The sequence below is a fragment of the Corvus moneduloides genome, chromosome 1 (genome assembly GCF_009650955.1).
Source record: "Corvus moneduloides isolate bCorMon1 chromosome 1, bCorMon1.pri, whole genome shotgun sequence".
Classification (NCBI taxonomy): Eukaryota; Metazoa; Chordata; class Aves; order Passeriformes; family Corvidae; genus Corvus; species Corvus moneduloides.
Genome location: NC_045476.1, coordinates 152,333,903 through 152,352,353, shown reverse-complemented (window position 1 = coordinate 152,352,353; position 18,451 = coordinate 152,333,903). Strand labels below are relative to the sequence as shown.

General features: G+C 40.2%; 1 protein-coding gene across 1 annotated transcript in view; it reads left to right on the top strand.

The window, feature by feature from the left end:
* The window catches only part of SAMD12 (sterile alpha motif domain containing 12), a 179,948-nt gene that overhangs the window by 71,365 nt on the left and 90,132 nt on the right, over positions 1–18,451 (top strand). Inside the window, exon 4 of the mRNA XM_032131986.1 lies at positions 13,017–13,157. Coding sequence (XP_031987877.1) covers positions 13,017–13,157 — 141 coding nt within the window. The remainder of the gene's footprint in view (positions 1–13,016; positions 13,158–18,451) is intronic.

Below are 18,451 nucleotides of genomic sequence, written 5' to 3'. Positions count from 1 at the left end.
TCCTTACTGTTTAAGTAGGACATGGCTGCTGAGAGCAGATACAAGGTCTTGAGGCCATGACTGGGAGTGCCCATGCCTTGCTGTATGTTGCAGAAAGAATCTTGGCTTGCCCATCTTCAAAGATCATCAGAAAATTGCTTGGGAGCAGACTGGAAATAACTTGATTTAGATCAGCTTCTTATGCAACTGTGCTGCAGAATTTGTAATTGATACTTCAATCTATAGACAGCTGTGATCCTACTTACCATCCAGCTGATTTAATTCAGCGGTATTGACAGGAATTCATACTGTCAGTGCTCACATATGGCTTAACCAGGGAAGCTTTGCAGTGTGAGAAAACTGGAAAAAAGAATTTGTTCCAGTGGGAAGAAAACAGAAAAAAAATTGTGAGGAAAACCAAGCAAAATGTGTATGACAAAGATGACTCAAAGGAGAACATTACAAAAAAATATAAGTGAATTGAGGGAAGAGTATTTACATATCTGGATATTTGATTTAGAATTTAAATCTGGAAGATGAAGTAAATAATTTTTGAGTATCTGTTGTCACTTTTTTTGGTTTGTACTGCTGCTATTCAGCTCTTGCTATGTGAACATTGTTACTTGCTGGAGTTTCATAAGACATGTGTCTACAACCCAGGAAAGAGAGTTAAGCCCAAATATTTATTTATCACATAGAAACAAGAAATTGTGTTTTGTGCATAACCAAAATCACATTTGAAACTAACCCTAAAATGATTTGGCCTTTGTGTTGAAGACTGAGTGCAAGGTAATGAATGGAGATGAAGATAAACAATTTAGTACTTGACTGAGGATTCAATTTGTGGCTCAGTGCTAGTACTCAGAAAACATTCTCTAGACTCTTGTGGTTTAGAAAAGTTTTGCCAGGCTGAAAATGTTTTTCTTCTCTGTCTTCTTTGTATGTGTGTGTATAAACCAGTGGAAAAATGATTTTGCATATTTGTGTCTGAGCTCTGATATGAGTGAAAGCATCTTCATTCAACCTGTCAGAATAGTCCCTCTTGCATCAGTAAAGTGTCTCACCTTGCACTTAACCACTGTATCACTGGTTCCTAATGCTATTCTGTGGGTAAAAGCACTGTGCTTCAACAGTGACATCTGCCCTTTGGGTCTGCTTAGAGGGTTAGTCTGCAGTATTACTGCAGGAAATTTCCATGATGATAGTTTCCAGTCTTCTCCTCTATATAAATTACTACAGGCAAATTGTCGATAAGGGTTATAATACGTTCACTAGCCACAGTTGTTGCTTTTTCTCTAATCTGATTTTATTGGTTGATTAGTGTTTGTTCAACTCAGTGCCTCTTTAAAGAAAGACTTAAAGGTGGATCATGTCATGCATTCAAATGTGTCCTCTCCATCTACTCTTTCTTAAAAACAAGGTGTAACTGAAGATTCATACATAATACAGTGATTTAATGTTTGCTGTTCTCTCTGAAAGGAAAAATTTAGTTTATAGTAGAAAGAAAACCCACTGAAGCTATCAGAAAGACAATTTAATATAAAGCAAAAAATCACGCCGTATTACCTGAGGTTTGGGAGTTTACTGATACTTTTTTTGATTTATATGAATTTCCTTTTCTTCCTTTTACTCTGTCACACACTTTTTTCCCAAGGCCTTTTTGAATGTTAGATCTCATGCAGAGATAAAGAGCCCTCCAGTACTGCTGCCTCCCTCTTGTGCAGACCCCAATAACCTCAGCTCCTCTGAGCAGTCTCTTCCAAAACCTCCATTTCAAGACCATAAGGACCTGAGAATCACCCATTTCACTGCTAGGTGGCTCTGATTGTGAATTAGCCTCATCATTTAATGAGTGTCTCATTTTAATTAGTTTGATTTACCTTGCAGCACTTCTTTCTTGTTTTGCCCCTTCCTGCTAAATCAAATCACATTGGAAATGGCAGAATTATTCTGCCATTTTAAAATGTTGGTGAGATTCCTCTCATAAGCAGCTCCAAGTATTGCTATAGTCACTGGAAGCCATCCACTGACCGTAGGCTCAGCTGTAGCTAAAATTAGCCAACTCTGGTTTTGTTAATTAGTTGCTAAATTACAAGCTTTTTGAGAATGAGAGAGTATTTTGTCCCAAGCTCTTTTTTAGACATCTGCTGCTGAACAGCCAGAGTGAGTGACACACACAGATCCCATTATGCCTAACTCAGGACCTAGGTGTGATGCTCTGGATTGAAAAGTGAACTCCTAAATTATCATCCAGAACAGTCCCTTGTGTGGTTTCTGAAAAAGCCTGGAGGCACCTGATCATCCCATTTCCCTTTTTATTTTAGCCATGATTTACCTCAGTGCCTGCAGTCGATTCTTTATGCATGCCCAAAATGGTCCCAATGTGAGCAGAAAAGCAGAAAGGAAAATAAGTCTGGTTTCCCCTTCAGGCTGATGGCTTTCAAATCCTGCCTCCAAACTATCCACCTGGGCAGTTGGCCCTTTCCCTAGCACGTAGGAAAGGGAGGGCTGGAGTGGGTTCTCTGTGTCTGGTCTTGGAAAGAGGCTGGAAGTTGACAGAGGTTGGAGCCCTTGCACCCTGCATACAGATTCCCAAGTGTATCACAGCAAGGTCAGTGCAGCCTCAGCTTGGCAGAACTGGGGGCCAGCCCCCTGGCCTGGAGCAGGAACTGGGCCTCACAGCACGTTCCACTGGTAGTTTGAAGATGACCTGTCTCCCTCTTTTTGGAAGAGCTCCCTTGCTCCTAGCTATAGCAGTTATTTTTATAAAAAAGGTCACACAACATTTTCCTGCACTTTGTAGTGGAAAATGAGCTTTTATTTTTGCTTGGGAGAATGAGACCCAAAGCTAGAGCCAGGGGCTGGGCTGCACGTTCCATCTGGGCCACAGTGCTAGGCTGCTGCCTCTGGTAAGGCTCCTGCACATCAGAGTTGCATCATTATTATTAATATTATTGTTATTGTTGAGCAAAATATTTGTGGTACAGAGGACAGAATTAAAAAAAAATAAGGTCTGGATTATGTTATAGGGATGAGTTGCATACAATAATTTGTTGCTTAGGTATCTGGTTTTTTTCTGATCCAAAATGACTGTTGTCTCACAGTGTTATACAGGTCACGTGTAACTATTAAATAGGAGGAATAAACCAGCAGAATAAAATCCTTATGTCCTGATTCTCCTCACAGCTACTGTAATAAAGGCTGGAAGAAATGCAAAGGAGTTCTGCAAAGTTTGGTGTACTACTGAGCCAGCAATGCATCAACAGATTAGTGCCTGTGTCTGCAAGACTGTGCATATAATTGAGTAGAGGTAACTTCTACAACAGGAAAATTATCTTTCTCTTGGTTATAAAATGGGCAGCATAGACAGTAAGTTCAAGGCCCATTAGAGGTGGTGTGTGCAGCTTGACAGGTGCCAGGCTTCTAATTAAAAGCCCACAAAGAGAAATGCTAGAGCAAAACATGCATCTGGATAGATGTGGCAGGTTCCTCCTTGAGGTGAGGAGAGTCGAAGCAGTCTACAGTGCTTAACCTATGAGCATGTTGCTTTTAATTTTCCATTTTTATTAGTATGAATTATTAACCTCATGAATATTAACACAAAACCTTTCTCAATTTAATTTTTTATTAAAAAAATGAAGGATGAAGCTGGTATGGGTGTGGAAGAAAGCATCACTGAAAGCTGCTTGGAGATAATGTGGAACAGGAGGGAGTTAGGGATACAGACTGGGAAGTGTTTTAATACTGTATGTACCTCAGCATTGGGATATGAAAACTTATTTTAATATTTAATAAAATTTTAATTTTTCTCTTTTTCTTTTAAACAAAGCAGTGATTTGAAAATCTTATTAGAAAATGTAAGTTCTCAAATTCTGGTGTGCTGGAGCTTTGATGGCCCACAGACCTTCCGCAATGCAGTACAGTAAGCTGTCTGTGCACATTATATCGGTCCTCCTTGCTTCCCACGGGTTTGGCATTAAAAGAAACTCAGAAAATGAATTAAACATGCTTCGAATACTTCTTCTTTGTGTAGGTTTTTGCCTAAATGCTGTATGGCAGTTAGAGTAATGAGGAGGAAGAGGGAATGGCTTTCCCCAGCAGAATGAGTCAGATGGCCCCCAAGATCTCCTTCCAAGGCATGACTGTGGTGGGTTGATCTTCACTTGACACCAGGTGTCCCCCAAGCCTCTCTGTCACTCCTCTCCTCAGCAAGGAGGGGGAAGCAAGTAAGATGGAAAAAACCTCGTAGGCTGAGATACAGGCAGTTTACTAAAATGTGATGCTCAAGCAGAGGAAAAACTCTTAAGATTTTATTCTCTACTTCCCATTAGGAAGTGATGTCTGGCCACTTCCTGGGAAGCAGGACTTCAGCACATGTAGTGGTTTCTCTGGGAGGCTAACATTGTAAAATAATGAATGTCCTCCCTTCCTCTTCCTATTTCTTAGCTTTTATATCTGAGCATATGTCATGTGGAATGGAATATCACTTTGCTCAGTTTGTGTCAGCTGTCCTGGCTATGTCCTCTCCCAAGATTTTGCACATCCCAAGCCTGCCGGTGTGGGGGCAAATGTTGGAAAGGCAGCCTGGATGCTGTGGGGGCACTGCTCAGCAGTAGCCAAAACCTGTGTGTTCTCAGTGGCTTCCCAGCTACTGCTACAAAGCACAGGCTCTGAGGGCTGCTGAGGAGAAAATGAGCTCTGCCTCAGCCAGACCCAATGCTTGAAAACAGTGGAAGATTTTGCTTATAAATGGATTGTCTTCAGTGTGATTTCAGGGATTTCCCAGTTCCACTTGGGTTGGTCACTTCAAGAATGAGTGTTGGGGTCTTTTGGTATGCGTGTTTGTGTGGTTTTTTTTCTTGTGGTAATAAATGATCCCTTTTTTCTGCAAGAAATATGATTTTTGTAAGGTCCACCATTAGGAGTTACAGAAAAGGTTCTTGTTTTAGTTTGCTTTAAAGACTTCAGTCAATTCTAATGCTTTCTAAATTGTCTTTCCCTTTCCAAATCTGTTCTGTGTAGAAGCTGTGCATTATAATATATGAATGTATGTTTACTCTTGAATAAATTAACAAGACTCTTGCCGGCAAGTATGATCTAATGTGATTTTTTTTTCAAATTAATAAAGAAATGGGATATATAATGCATAATGTGTTGCACAGGGAGCAACATTATATTAACTAGAAATTGAAGAACTGCATGTCCTGCTGATGGTGAACAAACTCAAGGGTGTTGACAGATTCACTCACTCCATCACGAACAGGAAAGACCTTGAGTATGTTTATTTGAATAGGGGGACCATAAATCTAGCACACAGGTACCAACAAACAATAGTCCTGGGGTTTTTTCTTAAAAAATATGATGTGCAATATAATAAAAGCTCATTATTACACGTCTGTATTATCTTTATATATAGCTGTAGATAATATATAATTTTGTATGTCCAGGAAGTAGGTTGGCAGATGTATAGACAACAAACAATGTGGATTTATAGACTGCCTGCTAAAGGATTACATTTATCCTTAATTTACTTTGTGGATCCTATTGTGTCCTTCCTGAGAGCACTAAAAATGGTTGTCTCACATTTTACGGTACGCTTGAAAAGTGCTGTAATATGATTTGTGCCTGAATTTATATTTCAGAAGGGAATTCAAGTTATCACTATTTCCTCCTATTAAAATCATCAGGTGCTGAATATGTTCATCTGAAAAACAGGACCATCTAACAGTCTTTTACTCAAGACTTGTAAGAAATCAATATAGTTCCCATCAGTACAGTAAATTACCAACTGAACCCCTTCCAGTAATCATGATACACAGTCTCTCATTAACCCTTTCCCTTCTCTGTATTGAGATTTGTATTCTAATGTTGTCTTAGAATAAAAATATTTTTGAATGTATCTGTAAATCATTAGACACTAGAGTAATTAATTCAAAATTTTATAACTAGGGCTCTTATGTATCTGTAGCAAGTCTGTTTCATACCTTTATTGATGATCTGGACGAAAGGATTGAGGACATTCTCAGTAGGTTTGCAGACAGCACCAAGCTGGGTGGGAGTGTTGATCTGCTGGAGGACAGGAAGGCTCTATAAAGAGATCTGGACGGGCTGGATTGATGGTCCAAGCCCAAGTGTATGGTTCAAGAAGGCGAAGTGCCAGGTCCTGCACATGGGTCACAACAACCCTACCAGCGAAGGTTTATATTGGATATTAGGAAAAATTTCTTCCCAAAAAGGTTTCTCAAGCACTGGAATAGGCTGCCTAGGGAAGTAGTGGAGTCACCGTCCCTGGACGTATTTAAAAGGCATGTGGCTGTGTCTCTTAGGGCATGGTTTAGTGCTGGGTTAACGGTTGATCTGAGAGGTCTTTTCCAACCTAAACGATTCTATAATATAAGGATGCATGGTGCTCCCACACAAAGTATGCAGTTGAATACTTCCTTGGAAATGTGTGGGTAAGTCAAGGAGCAGGAATTGCTTGCTTTATTTGTGGGAGGAGTTGGGTGTCAGGAGAATTTCACTTCTGGAGAGCGATTTTTGTCTTCAGCATTAATTTTCAAGGTACCTGGACTCTTTTGAGTTACTTGGCTAGAAGTATCTACCAGGGACAAATAAGCATAATTTTAAATTGCAGTTCCTAAATTGAATATTCCAGATCCATGCTCTGTTAACTCACTATCTTTCAGTATTTTTACATGACTTCACCATTACTGCAGGTTTTTTAGTTTTGTTCAGTAGAATAAATCCAACGCGGTTGTGACTGAGCTGTTGGACGTGCTCGAGCCTGTGTAAAGGGCATAGGAGCCTCAAAGATAGTGGCCTGGGGAGAAGCAGCTGGGAGTAGCTAGCTGAGAGGCATCCTTGTGAAGAGCCAAGGAAAACTGAGTGTCAGAAAGATATCTCCTGACTTGAAATTTCAGAGACCATCATTGAACAGGAGAGATACATAGCTCAAAGGACTGTATCAGAATTAAGAGAATAGAAAATGACAGTGGTATATGATGGAATATAGAGGAAGTTGCGAAAGGCAGCACTCAGGTGAGAGGAAGTTACACCAAATGAAATAATCTGAGTTAAATAGCTTCACAGATGCAACACTGACATCTTAATAAGTTTGTCAGAAATAAATTTAGAAACAAAGCCATGTTTTGTTTGTTACTAGTGTTATATTTGATAATGCAGCTAAGTTAAAGATTCTGTTGAGTTACTTTTCTTTCATATTCTGTTCATGCTTGTGGTTCCGAAGTGTGGAGGAAGAACAGGATGGTGCAAGAAAACTGTGACCTGAGAGGGGTTTTATGGAAATAAGCTTGTTTTACTGTAGATTTATTGGCAGAAGTAAAATTGGTCATGGCTTCCTCTTGTCAGAACTATAAACAGACATGATGTTGAGACAAGGGATACAGATACTATTCAGAAAGTGCCTTTGTTTACATAGCTGCTGTTTTGGGTTTGATCGGACATGTATTGACCAGTAGGACAGTGTTTTCTTTGAGAAACTGTATTATAGAGCAGGTCTCATCCAGATCCAGCAAATAATGAATGAGAAAGAGACAGAGAATTGTCTTTGATGGTGCTAACAAATAAAAGCCTATCCAAAGCTAATTTGATACAAGAGCAGATTGATACATGAGCCTTCCTATGCTTCCACTGGAGACATACTGGAGTACTGGAGTCATAGGCTTCTTCCATTCATGTTTTTTACCAGAAGGTAATTCCTATGGCCTCATGGAGGTTTACTGCTTTTGTTAACAGGATGAGAAAGCAAAAGAACGCTGGCTCAGATGTTGGAGAACTTCCTCAGTTGGAGATGTTTAATATCCTTAAAGGTTTTGCTCCTCCTGGTCCCTATCATTTGAGACTGTTGTTCCTTCTTCTTTATTTCTTTACCAGTATCCCTTGTGTTTCCTATCTGTTTAAGCTGGTCCCCATCTGAGATTTGTTCGTCGGATCAGAAGTACCAGGCACATGCCAATAGCAATTTTGGGAGCTAATCTCCTTTGCCTAGGCTGGCAGCTGCCCTTATGCTAGCAGGTAGATCAGTAAGGTGTTTTCTGCCATGGTGAGTCTGATGAAAAATGAATCCATTTTTACTTTTAAAGCAAGTAATTCTTCCCTGATTAGTGACATATTAGATATCTGAAGGGGGACAAAGAGGATGGTAATGCAAGCTGCAGTTTACCAAGAGTCTGCATTAGTCTTAGGGCTAAAATGATTAGTAAGACAAATCAGTTCTAAATGCTTTTGCAAGAAAAGCTGTAGATTTACCACAAAGCATTGTTGACAAAGTGGGTGATGTGTCTGGTTGACTAGTGATGAGACAGGCATGAGAAGGAGAGACGGGCTCTTAAATTCTCATGGGAAAAGCCGAAAATGTAGGACTGTAGAAGATCTGATAGATTATCCAGAAAAGCATCATGAAGTCATACCAAGTTTGCTCTGAAAACTGGATTGATTTCTGGTTTGTGCTGTTTCTTTTAAAAAATAATCTGTGAACTCAGCGTCCTCAATTTTATTCATATCCATTTGTTCTCTTTTCAAATCAGTTCCCTAGTTTAATAGTTCTTCTCTTTTCCCAGTGTTCATCTCCCTCCACTGCCATCATAAGGCCATTCTCATTCTGTAGGTGACTGTTCTTTTTCTCGCCTCCTCTCATAATTTTGCCATTCCTCACTATGAAATCATACCTTCCTTCTGCCTGTTCTTGTTTGCATTCTTTCTTGAGTATATGATGAGTGTTTTATACCTGTGTCTCACCAGCACCTGAACAATGATATTTATGTCTGTGTCTCTGTCATGGAAATTTCTTACGTGATGTGTCCAAGGAGGCTTGTTTTTAAGCACTGAAGTCAAGAGAAGCCAACAATCAGCCTGTATAAGCAAGAGGAAAGCTGTGACCAGACTATTTCAAGTAAACACAAAAGCACCACGTTTAAAAAACTAGATAAGCACACTATAATCCATTAACTAAGAATAAAACGGCATTTGCAGCATTTAAGTATAAACTTGATAAATTTTTCATCTTGCATAATCTAGGGGCTTAGTGAATCTCATTTTCATGTTTTTTCAGGTTTTGCTGGTAAGTAAACTGAACATCTTGTCTTGATAATCAGGTATACCTTTTATATTGTACTCAGAAGACAAGGTCACCTCTCTTGGCCATATTTCACACCATCATTTGTTCCCACTAGTGGTTTATCATTTTCATCAGCTTTAAATTACTCATACTTTTCTTCAGGGTTTTGTGTCATATCAGCCTCTTACTAGCTATCTGCTCATTTCCCTGGATTTCTTAAGTTCTTTGTACCCGTTTAATAAGCCTTTTCTCACCTGTCCATTTGCCTGTGTCACAAGTGTTCTTTCAAGGCTTCTTGCGAGGTATCCCTCCGTGTCTCTGAACTTGCAGTGGGGGAAAGAGCAGTAGGATACACCAGTGCAGGGAGGTCTGAGCATTTCTGATTAGGTAGAGCAGTCTGTGCCGCTTTCCTTGCTCAAGGGCCAATGCCAGCCTCATTGGACCAATGCTTATACTCATGCTAATGTTCTGTGGCATGCAATGTTTCTCCCTCCATTCAAATGTTCATCTAATCCCAGCTTGATCAAATGAGATCTGCAGCAGCTAAGTTATATTAAAAAGAATTAGGCCATCAATCTATTATTAAGCTGGAAAGTAGTTTATATTTTGTGTTTGCCCTCAGGGTGTCTCAGAACATTCCATGGCTGATCTGCCCTGAGTATGAGAGGGCTGGGGTTTAGGTGCTAAAAGATGTGTACAGATACTGAGGGAGTTGTGGAGTTTTGTTTAAAACATTTGATTTCCAGCCTTGCAACTAGCTTGAGCAAGGCCTAGGTGTTTGTCACTGGGACCTTTATGGTTCTGTTGGGTTAGGTGCTTTTGAAAAAAATGTCCTGTTCTCTTCTAGGCAGGTAGCTCCTGTATCTAAGAGGTTGTGCCTGTTCTGTAGTGTTGGGAAATTTTCCTGCAATGGTAGTTAAGTTCATTCTACTTGTGTCTTAGAAAAGATCAGTGTATGCTTTTAGAAAATGTTGCTTTTGTCACATTCTGCTTTTGATAATATATCTGCACTCTCTGAAAATTAAAAATCTACCCCCAATTTTTACTGTATAGCTGGTCTCTGTTTAAACCATGTTGCTTGATAAAATGACCATCTTTTGTGTATTCTTATTAATTTCCTTTGTTAAGCTTAGTTTTTTTAAAGAAAATAGATCTTTAGATTAAGATCCTTCATGCAAGTTATTTCACAGAACAGAGGATGTTGGAAGGCACCTCTGGCAATTATCTACTCAAAGCAGGGACAGTACAGCTCAGGACCTTGTCAAACAGGTTTTGAATGCTTCCAAAGAGAGAGACTCCACAAATTCTCTGGACAGTTGGTTTTGATGTTCAATAACACAGAGCTCTTAGCACGAAATGATTACTCTTTCAGATATGCATAATACAGGAAGCAAGACAGGGAAGTATCCAAAATCATTAGCTGATTGTCAGATCTTGGCCTTAGTGACTAATTGGCTTTAGTGACTGGTCCAGGCGCTAAAAATATAATTTCAAAGGCATGATTAGTATCGGAATGAAAATTATTCCAGTTCTGTCTTGGATGTTGTTGTTTTAAGTGTCGAAGGGGAAGAAGGTATGGGGAGGATTGAATTTTCATATTCAGGTCACTTACTGCATTCTTGAAATGCTGCATTTGGATGTTTGCTTTCTCACCTCATCACTGCCACAGCATGTCACTTTGGATTTGGTGCAAGAAAGAGTTAATTTAAGGCAAATTGTGCAAGCTGCTATAGATAGTATGAGTCAATAGCATCATGCTTGGAGCCTAAGCCACAAAGGAACTGACATGCCAAGAGCTGAAAAGAGACATCTCTGTTTTGTGCACACTCAACTTCCAAAGGCAGTGGCTGGGGTAGAAAAACTGAATATGAGCTAAAGAGTTGCCCGGAGGAAGGAAAGAGTAATGACTATATCCATGGCCAAAAAGAGGTGGAGGCCACTGGATGACATGCATGGCCTCTGTCTGTCTTTCAGATTACTGTTGCTGACTCCCTGCCCTAAGATGACACGTGTTGGCACTCTTTAAACTGGTGTCTTGTATTTTTATTTGCTTTCAGTTGCTAATTTGACAGTACAGACCATACTCTTGAACTGTTGTACGTCCTTTATAAATTGCTTTAAGATGTTTTAGTGTGATAGGACAATATAAAAATTGACGTCATTATTGCTGCCTTTATCACCAGGGGAATTGGACAGCTGGCATTGATCTGCAAGAGACTTAATTTCCATAGTTTGTTATTGCATTAACCCTTAGAATTCTTCTTGCTTGCGATTTCAAAGAAAGGTTTCCTAATCAAAGGTCATCCTCTGTATTGTGTAGGGTTTGAGAGACACAGAAGGGCAGAAAATCTATGAATGCTGTCATTTTTGTCTGATCAATAACATTATACTTTATTAATAGTAATATCCCAGTATTTTGCATTGCATCATATCAAGATCCTATGGAACTTCTTGTGAGTGAAATCTAGCAGTTTGTGAAAGGCGTGATGCTAACTCCTTGGTTTGGGGCAGATATTCTGTGCCCCTTTAAATTTTTGGCATTTATCTTAATTTTTTTAATTAAAATAATTATAAAAATTCTGTACTCCTTGCTATTTTGTAAGGAAGAGATGGAATAAGGGCCTTATTTTGCTGTGTTGAGTAACACTTTCTGATGAGCTAAATTGTACCATTCATCCAAAAGCCACAGTAATGGTAGCACAGAGGTTGCTGTGTTGCAGAGGGAATGACTTGCTCTTTGCTATCTTCTGGTTTCAGAATAAGGCCTGAGAAGTCAAAAAAGGGATTTTTAACAATTAAAAACTAGAGGAGGTAAAAAGTTGAAGCTGTTTAAAAAAGTGAACCAAACATGTAATTTTCAAGGAAGCATCAATGCAACTCCAGTTTGATTTGTTGGTATTGGCCAGGGCACCTTTAGATAGCAAATGTGTGTAGTGGGAATCAAGAGTCAGTAGAGGGCTGCAAGACATTCCTCCCTGTACTCCCTCACACCAGTGGTGAAGACCAAAGAAAGTAAGTTTTGGTTTTCTTCCTAGGGTAAAATTCTGCTTGATGCCTTGGTTCTCTGCTTGGTCCAAATACTTCCGTAGTGTTTGCTCAGCTAGTGTACAGCCTTGCTCCTGTTTATTTATAGCACAGCCATGCCCAAAAGATGGAGTCAGAGTTCCACTAGCAAAATTGGTAGAATGTAGATTGTTTGATTTTTTTAACATCTACAATCTGCCTGGGACTGTGTTTCAACATTAATGTAATACTAAAGATAAGTCACAAACTGGGAGTGAATGCCTGGAAAGACCGTAGGTTCCTTATACTTGGGCATGTGTCTTTTTATAGTCGGACAAAATATTTTTCAGGAATGATTTAGATATAATTGATAGAAATCTCTGGGGATTTTTTTCCAATTTTGCTGTGATAGTTTGCTGTTGAGAGGGATTTGGAAGGCTGAATCATGAAGTACAGCACCATCCTGGGAAATGATGCTGCTAAACTATAGACATATCTGAATTGCAACAATATTAATCCTTGTTATATTTTAAATTGATTTTATTTGTAAAACCCATGGTCACTGGTTTTCACTCTTTCCTTGACATGATGTTTGCAAATAGGTGAGAGTCTATTTAGGTACCTATGTCAGCTATAGACTTAGGTGTTATCCTACCCATGGGAAACCCACTGGAACTAAAGCACAGTAATTGGTTGTCTAAAATGGCACAAGATACCTGTTTTACATGCCTGTATCTCTCACAAAGTACCAAAATAATACGGAAAAAGAATAGAAAAGGGAGGAGTGGCACATAAATCTCTAACAGTATGGAAGTACCTAACTGATGGAACAATATCCTTTCAGAATGAGGTATTTCAGGGCTGAGAATTTTTTCTGTAGCAAATTATCATGTCAGGGTGAGCCTATTACACTAATGGAAATCCTTGGGTGATTTTTCTTTTTGGCTTTTGCATTCAGGCCGTGCTTTGCTGAGACTTACTGACAAAAAGCTTGAACGAATGGGCATTGCCCAGGAAAGCCTGCGACAGCACATTCTGCAGCAAGTCCTTCAGCTGAAGGTGAGAGAAGAAGTCCGAAACCTCCAGCTGCTTACACAAGGTATGAAAAATAATTTTGGTATGGACAGTTACTGAGATCAGATAGGAGAAGTTTGCCTGAGGGCATAAAAGGTGACTTGATGTTCTTCTACAAGAAATGGTGCGTGAAAATGTCTCATGGATTCCACATGCTCTCCAGGGGGGGAGAAAAGGTAAAATAATGCATAAATAAATAGAGATGTTTAGCTGCCTGTTTTGTGTGACGAATAGGCTCCATCTACAATTTGATGGTAGTCTTTCTTAACTGTCTGCTTACTAAGATGAAAATAATTATGTATAAAAGGCACGGGTGGAGGACTTACTGTCTTTAAAAGCATTGTACATTTTGCATTAATTGTTTACTTTCAGTGTTAGGTAAAAGTAATTTCTGTAACCTGTTTTATGGTATCACGTTGGGCACCAAATGTGGAAGGTATCTTTTCAGCTTTATACCGGCTAGCGCTTGTATTTCAATGCCTTAGAAAGCCTCGAGCAGCCTAGAGGGGTAGCACGGGCGATCTAGCACTTTAGTAGCTCTAAAATCGGTACCTGAATCAGCTGCAGAGCAAATACCATCAGCAGAAGCAAAGAGGGAGAAATATAGCTCCCTGCTCGCTCAATTCCCTGCAGTTAGAAGCCTTCAAATGAGACAGACGACCAGAGATGTTCACAGGAAAGTAGCTGAGCTGAGGGAGAGGGCGGAGCCTCCCCTCGACCGTCTTTTATTCGGAGAAGGGGAAAGGGGAGGACTGGGGGCGGACCCGGGGTGAGCGGCCAATCAGACACTGCTGAAGAGTCTGAGTTACATTTGGCTTTGCCCGCGCTTGGAACAAAGGAGCTCGGAGCACATGTCTTTGGGAGGGGGGAGGGGAAGCTCAGAACAGGCAGCAACAATGGTAAGAGATGTCAGTGGAAAATTACCTGTTAGACTGTTTTTTGCAGATGGCTGATTCCTTCTTCATGTTGCAATAATTTTATTGACTTGAATAGAGTCGTTTCTAATTTTTGCTGCTAAGAAAATACAAAACTGGACTCAATATGAAGTCTAGATTAGAAGACAGAGAAGAAGGAATAACAAGAAAAGTTATATATTTTTCCCAAATGAGGTTGAGATGTTTTATGATGACTTTTGTTGCTAGCTCTCTAGTAATGGCTATGGTAACACGGAAGAAAAGCAGTCATTGTGGCAATACTGTAAAGGAACATTTAGACATCCTCTACTATATATCTGCAATACTTTCTCAATGTTAAATGTTGTTTGGTAGTCCAGTGGGATAGCATAAACCACATACTTCTGTGGTGTTTTTGTTCAGTGCTTGTTATGTATCACACTGTATGAAAAAGATAGAGTTCTTCAGTACATGCAGTGTATTTTTAACAAAATGTCGTTCACGCATTACACTGTGTTCCTAATTAAGCCTTGCTCACTGCGTTTGGGGAAAAGCCCTGATTAGTTGAGTAAGCTACATTTTATCTGGAAGAGCTGATGTCTCAACTGAATTGTTTCTACAGGTTTGGTGTCTTGTGGATTGTGCTGAGGAGTTGTAGGCTTTCTTTGTTTTGCCATGAGCTGTAAATACAAGCTCACCTCATCTTGTGTCATGTCAAAGGTAGTGCATGTGCTGAAGCATAAATATCTTCCCCAGATGTTTAGAACTCTTCTCTTTCCCTTTGTCCATTCATCCATTATTCCTACATCCTTTTCTTCAGTGTTGGCCAGGTTCTCTCTTCCACTGCATCTGGAACGTTACTTGAGAGTTTGATGGACTGCTAAGTTCTGGTCATCCACCATCACTGTTTCAGGCCTGCTTATGAAAGTTGGCATTTGTTTGATATGGGACAATGAAGACCCATTAGCTATAAATTTGGATCAGTTGATCAGTGCAGTCCAGATAGATTCCTGCATAAACTGTATTTGGCATTGAGAACTCTGTATTTCCTGGCTTCTTTATTGTTTCTGTCTGGTTCCCCTCTGGACACATCAACTGGTGTATGACTTATGCTCAGTCAGGCAGCAATGACTGCCATTTCAAGGAATTCAGGGCAGCATCCTTTGAGATCTATTCCTTGCCCATGCAGTTGAGGATACAAGTTTGGACTTTGGTACGAGAATGAATAAACACATGCTGGACTGTGAAGGACAGGTTAGCGCTAGATGCGTGGATGTGTGTTTAATGTAGTCTCTCCCTGCCATGTAGAGGGTTCTTATTTACTCTGATCCCTGTAGTGTGTCAGACCATGACAATCCTGTAAAGGCAAGGCATCATGTGCTTTGTGAAAGGCAGCACGAGCTTGACGAAAAGCTGGAGGTCTGCAGCTCCGGCTGTCTTCCCCCACAGTGGTGTTGGCCATTGTGCTGCACTTCAGAGTCACTCCAGTATATCCTTGGGGAAGTGGCTCAATCTGAGAATTCCTGTCAAAAGAATTTATTCCTCTCTTTGCTAGGGTCTGTTACAGTGTAAACATGTGAGCCAGTACCCACAGCTGGTAGTAGAGTGGGTCAGTTCAGAGAGACAAAACATGCTGCATTCAAAGATATGGTTTTCAGGGCTGGGTGGCCACTGGTGTGACCACCAGCCACAAGAACTTGTGGTTGCCCTGTGTTCCAGAGCTCAGCTGGGAATGGCTGTGTGAAGGAGCAAGAAGCTCTGTCCTTGTGGGGAAGAAAACAGTGGCACTAATCCAAACTCATATCAGTAAAACAATACACATACCATTTTAATAAACAAATCCGTGAATGGACTTGATGGCCTGTAAAACCTCCTGTCTGAAAGCCAGCAATCTTCATGTGCTATCGGTCCACCAAGGATAGTATGAAAGCAGGCCTTTCCCATGTGAATGAAAACAGAATGCTTAAGCAGACTCTTTCATTTAAAAAGCTAGAGGAACCAAAACTGTGTTTACTTTCATCTTCTTAAACAGAGCTGAAGTTATGGGCAGAGCAACAGTTTATAAGAACATTCCCTTGTGCAGCAAAGCTGTGTTGATTGTCCCAGGGTGAGGGGACAATGAGTGACAGGAAGACAGCAGTACTCCTGTCCGTATAACCTCATTTGCACCAAGCTTGAGTGTGTGTCTGTTGAAAGTCCTTGTTTGGAAATACTAAGGTTAGGATATTATTTCTCAACTACAGTACAACTTGTAAAGCTCTTTGTATGTCAGTTGTTCTCCAAAACTGGTTCTGTCCTCTTTCCCAGTTTCTCCAAACTGTGTCCACTCATAATCTTATTATGATTCATATGTTCCTGATCCAGGTTGTTGCTGGAATAGCTTTCTGTAACTGGTTTTTGTTCTGGAGAACATTTTTTCTGTGAAAAACAGTTTCTGCCTTTTGGAAATTCCACTTGTGAAGTCCAGGTCAATAGCTATTGCTATGCTGTGCCTTGCTGTCCTCCAGAAAGAGGGGGGAAAAAAGCCCTCTGTCTCTCAGTGCACAGCTCAAGAGATTGTTAGGTGAAAGAAGCTGTTAAAACCCATTTCTGAATTAATGTAGCACACAAGCTGGGTTGCAAGCAATGAGGTCCTAATTCAGAACCCATTGATGTCAGCAAAAAGACTTCCACTGACTTTAGTTCATACCCCAGTTGAAGCTGGATTGAACAGGGAAAGTTTTAAAAAAGCGTTATGTAATACTTACCAGATATTTTAAGTGGCTTTGTGTTCTGTTGTCTGCAGAGAAAGTTAACCTCATTTAAAAAACTCAATAGCATTCTTTTCTACTCCTGTCTCAGAAAATGACTTAAAACCATTTTGTTCTTCTTCATTCAAGACACACCATCCAGTCTCTTAAAGCCAGAATAGTATGTGACTGTATAATTGAAGTCTTGTCTTGAGTTTTAGGAAGACTTTTCTTTGGAGCAAGAACCACCTAATTGAGGCTATTATTGGCAGACACGCTATTCCTGCCTCCAGTAGGATAGAAGGGCACAGGCCCAGCTACTGATCTGTGCTTTTTCCCCAGATTTAGTGATGTTGAGGAACTAATTTGATAAAATATCTTCCAGTGTCTCTTGGGGAGAGCTGCACACTGTTGGAAACACCATTATTATACTGTTATCACTGTAAGTCTGAGTTGAAAGATCATTTTTTTAAAAAAAGCCTTACATAACTACACAGAGAAGGAAGAAGTTATTCTGAGGTTTTTCAATGTGAGTCCTGCTTTGAGCTAGCATAGAAGAGACTGTCTTCAAAGTGGTAGAACAGTTCTGTGTGTATTTCTGAGCAAAGTATCCACAGACAGCAATCTACTCATAGAGCTGAGCTTGAGAAGCATTTTTGGGTTTGGATTAAATGACACTTGCATTTAAGATGATGTTAGGCCCCCTTCTAAGTTCCTCTGTGAGTTTCATATAGGGCAAAGTGCTACTTGAATATACTGCCAGGACAGTATTTCTCCTCCTAGCAAAACATGTTAGAATAAAGCTTTGTGCTTTATTGAAAATCATCTCAGCAGTTGATAGCTGTTGAAATTTCTTCACTAAGTTTTCTGCTCATCCTGCACTGATGCTCAGTTGCTGAAATACATATATGTCCAATGACAGTCACAGCAAGACTGATTCCCTCCCATATCCAACATAGTCCCATTCAAAACCTGTTATGGTACCCTAGCACTGTATTCTTTCAGGAGGGGAATTAGAGGGCCTTCAAAGTTGCATCTCATCTTCATCTAAATATAGGAGTGATGCATCCTAACAATAAAGAAATCAGGCAAAAAATGCCATAAGGCCTGCATGGATGAATGAGGAGCTCCTGGGCAAACTCAAACACAAAAAGTAAGCCTTACAGAGAGTGGAAGCAAGGACAGGTAGCCTGGGAGAAATGCAGAGAAAGTGAGAAGCAGGAATCAGGTTAGGAAAGCTAAAGCTCTGATAAAATTAAAGCTGGCCAGAGACATCAACAGGAACAGGAAAATCTTCTACAGGTATGTCAGTGATAAAAGGAAGACTGGGGAGAATGTGAGTCTTCTCGGGAAGAAAATGGGAGATATGGTTACCCAGGACATGGAGAAAGGTAGTCAACAAATTTTTTGCCTCAGTTTTCACTGGCAAGTTCTCCAGCCACAGAAGGCAAAGGCAGGGACTGGGAGAATGAAGAACCAGCTGGAGAGCTCAGGATCAAGTACGTCTAAGGAACCTGAAGGTGCACAAGTCTGTGGGACCTGGTGAGGTGTATCCGCAGGTCCCGAGGGACAAATGAAGTGGCTAAGCCACTATCCATCATATTTGAGAAGTTGTGGCAGTCCAGTCAAGTTCCCAGTGATGGGAGCCCTAATTATTTAAAAGGGAAAAAAGGAGGACTGCAGGAGCTACTGACTGG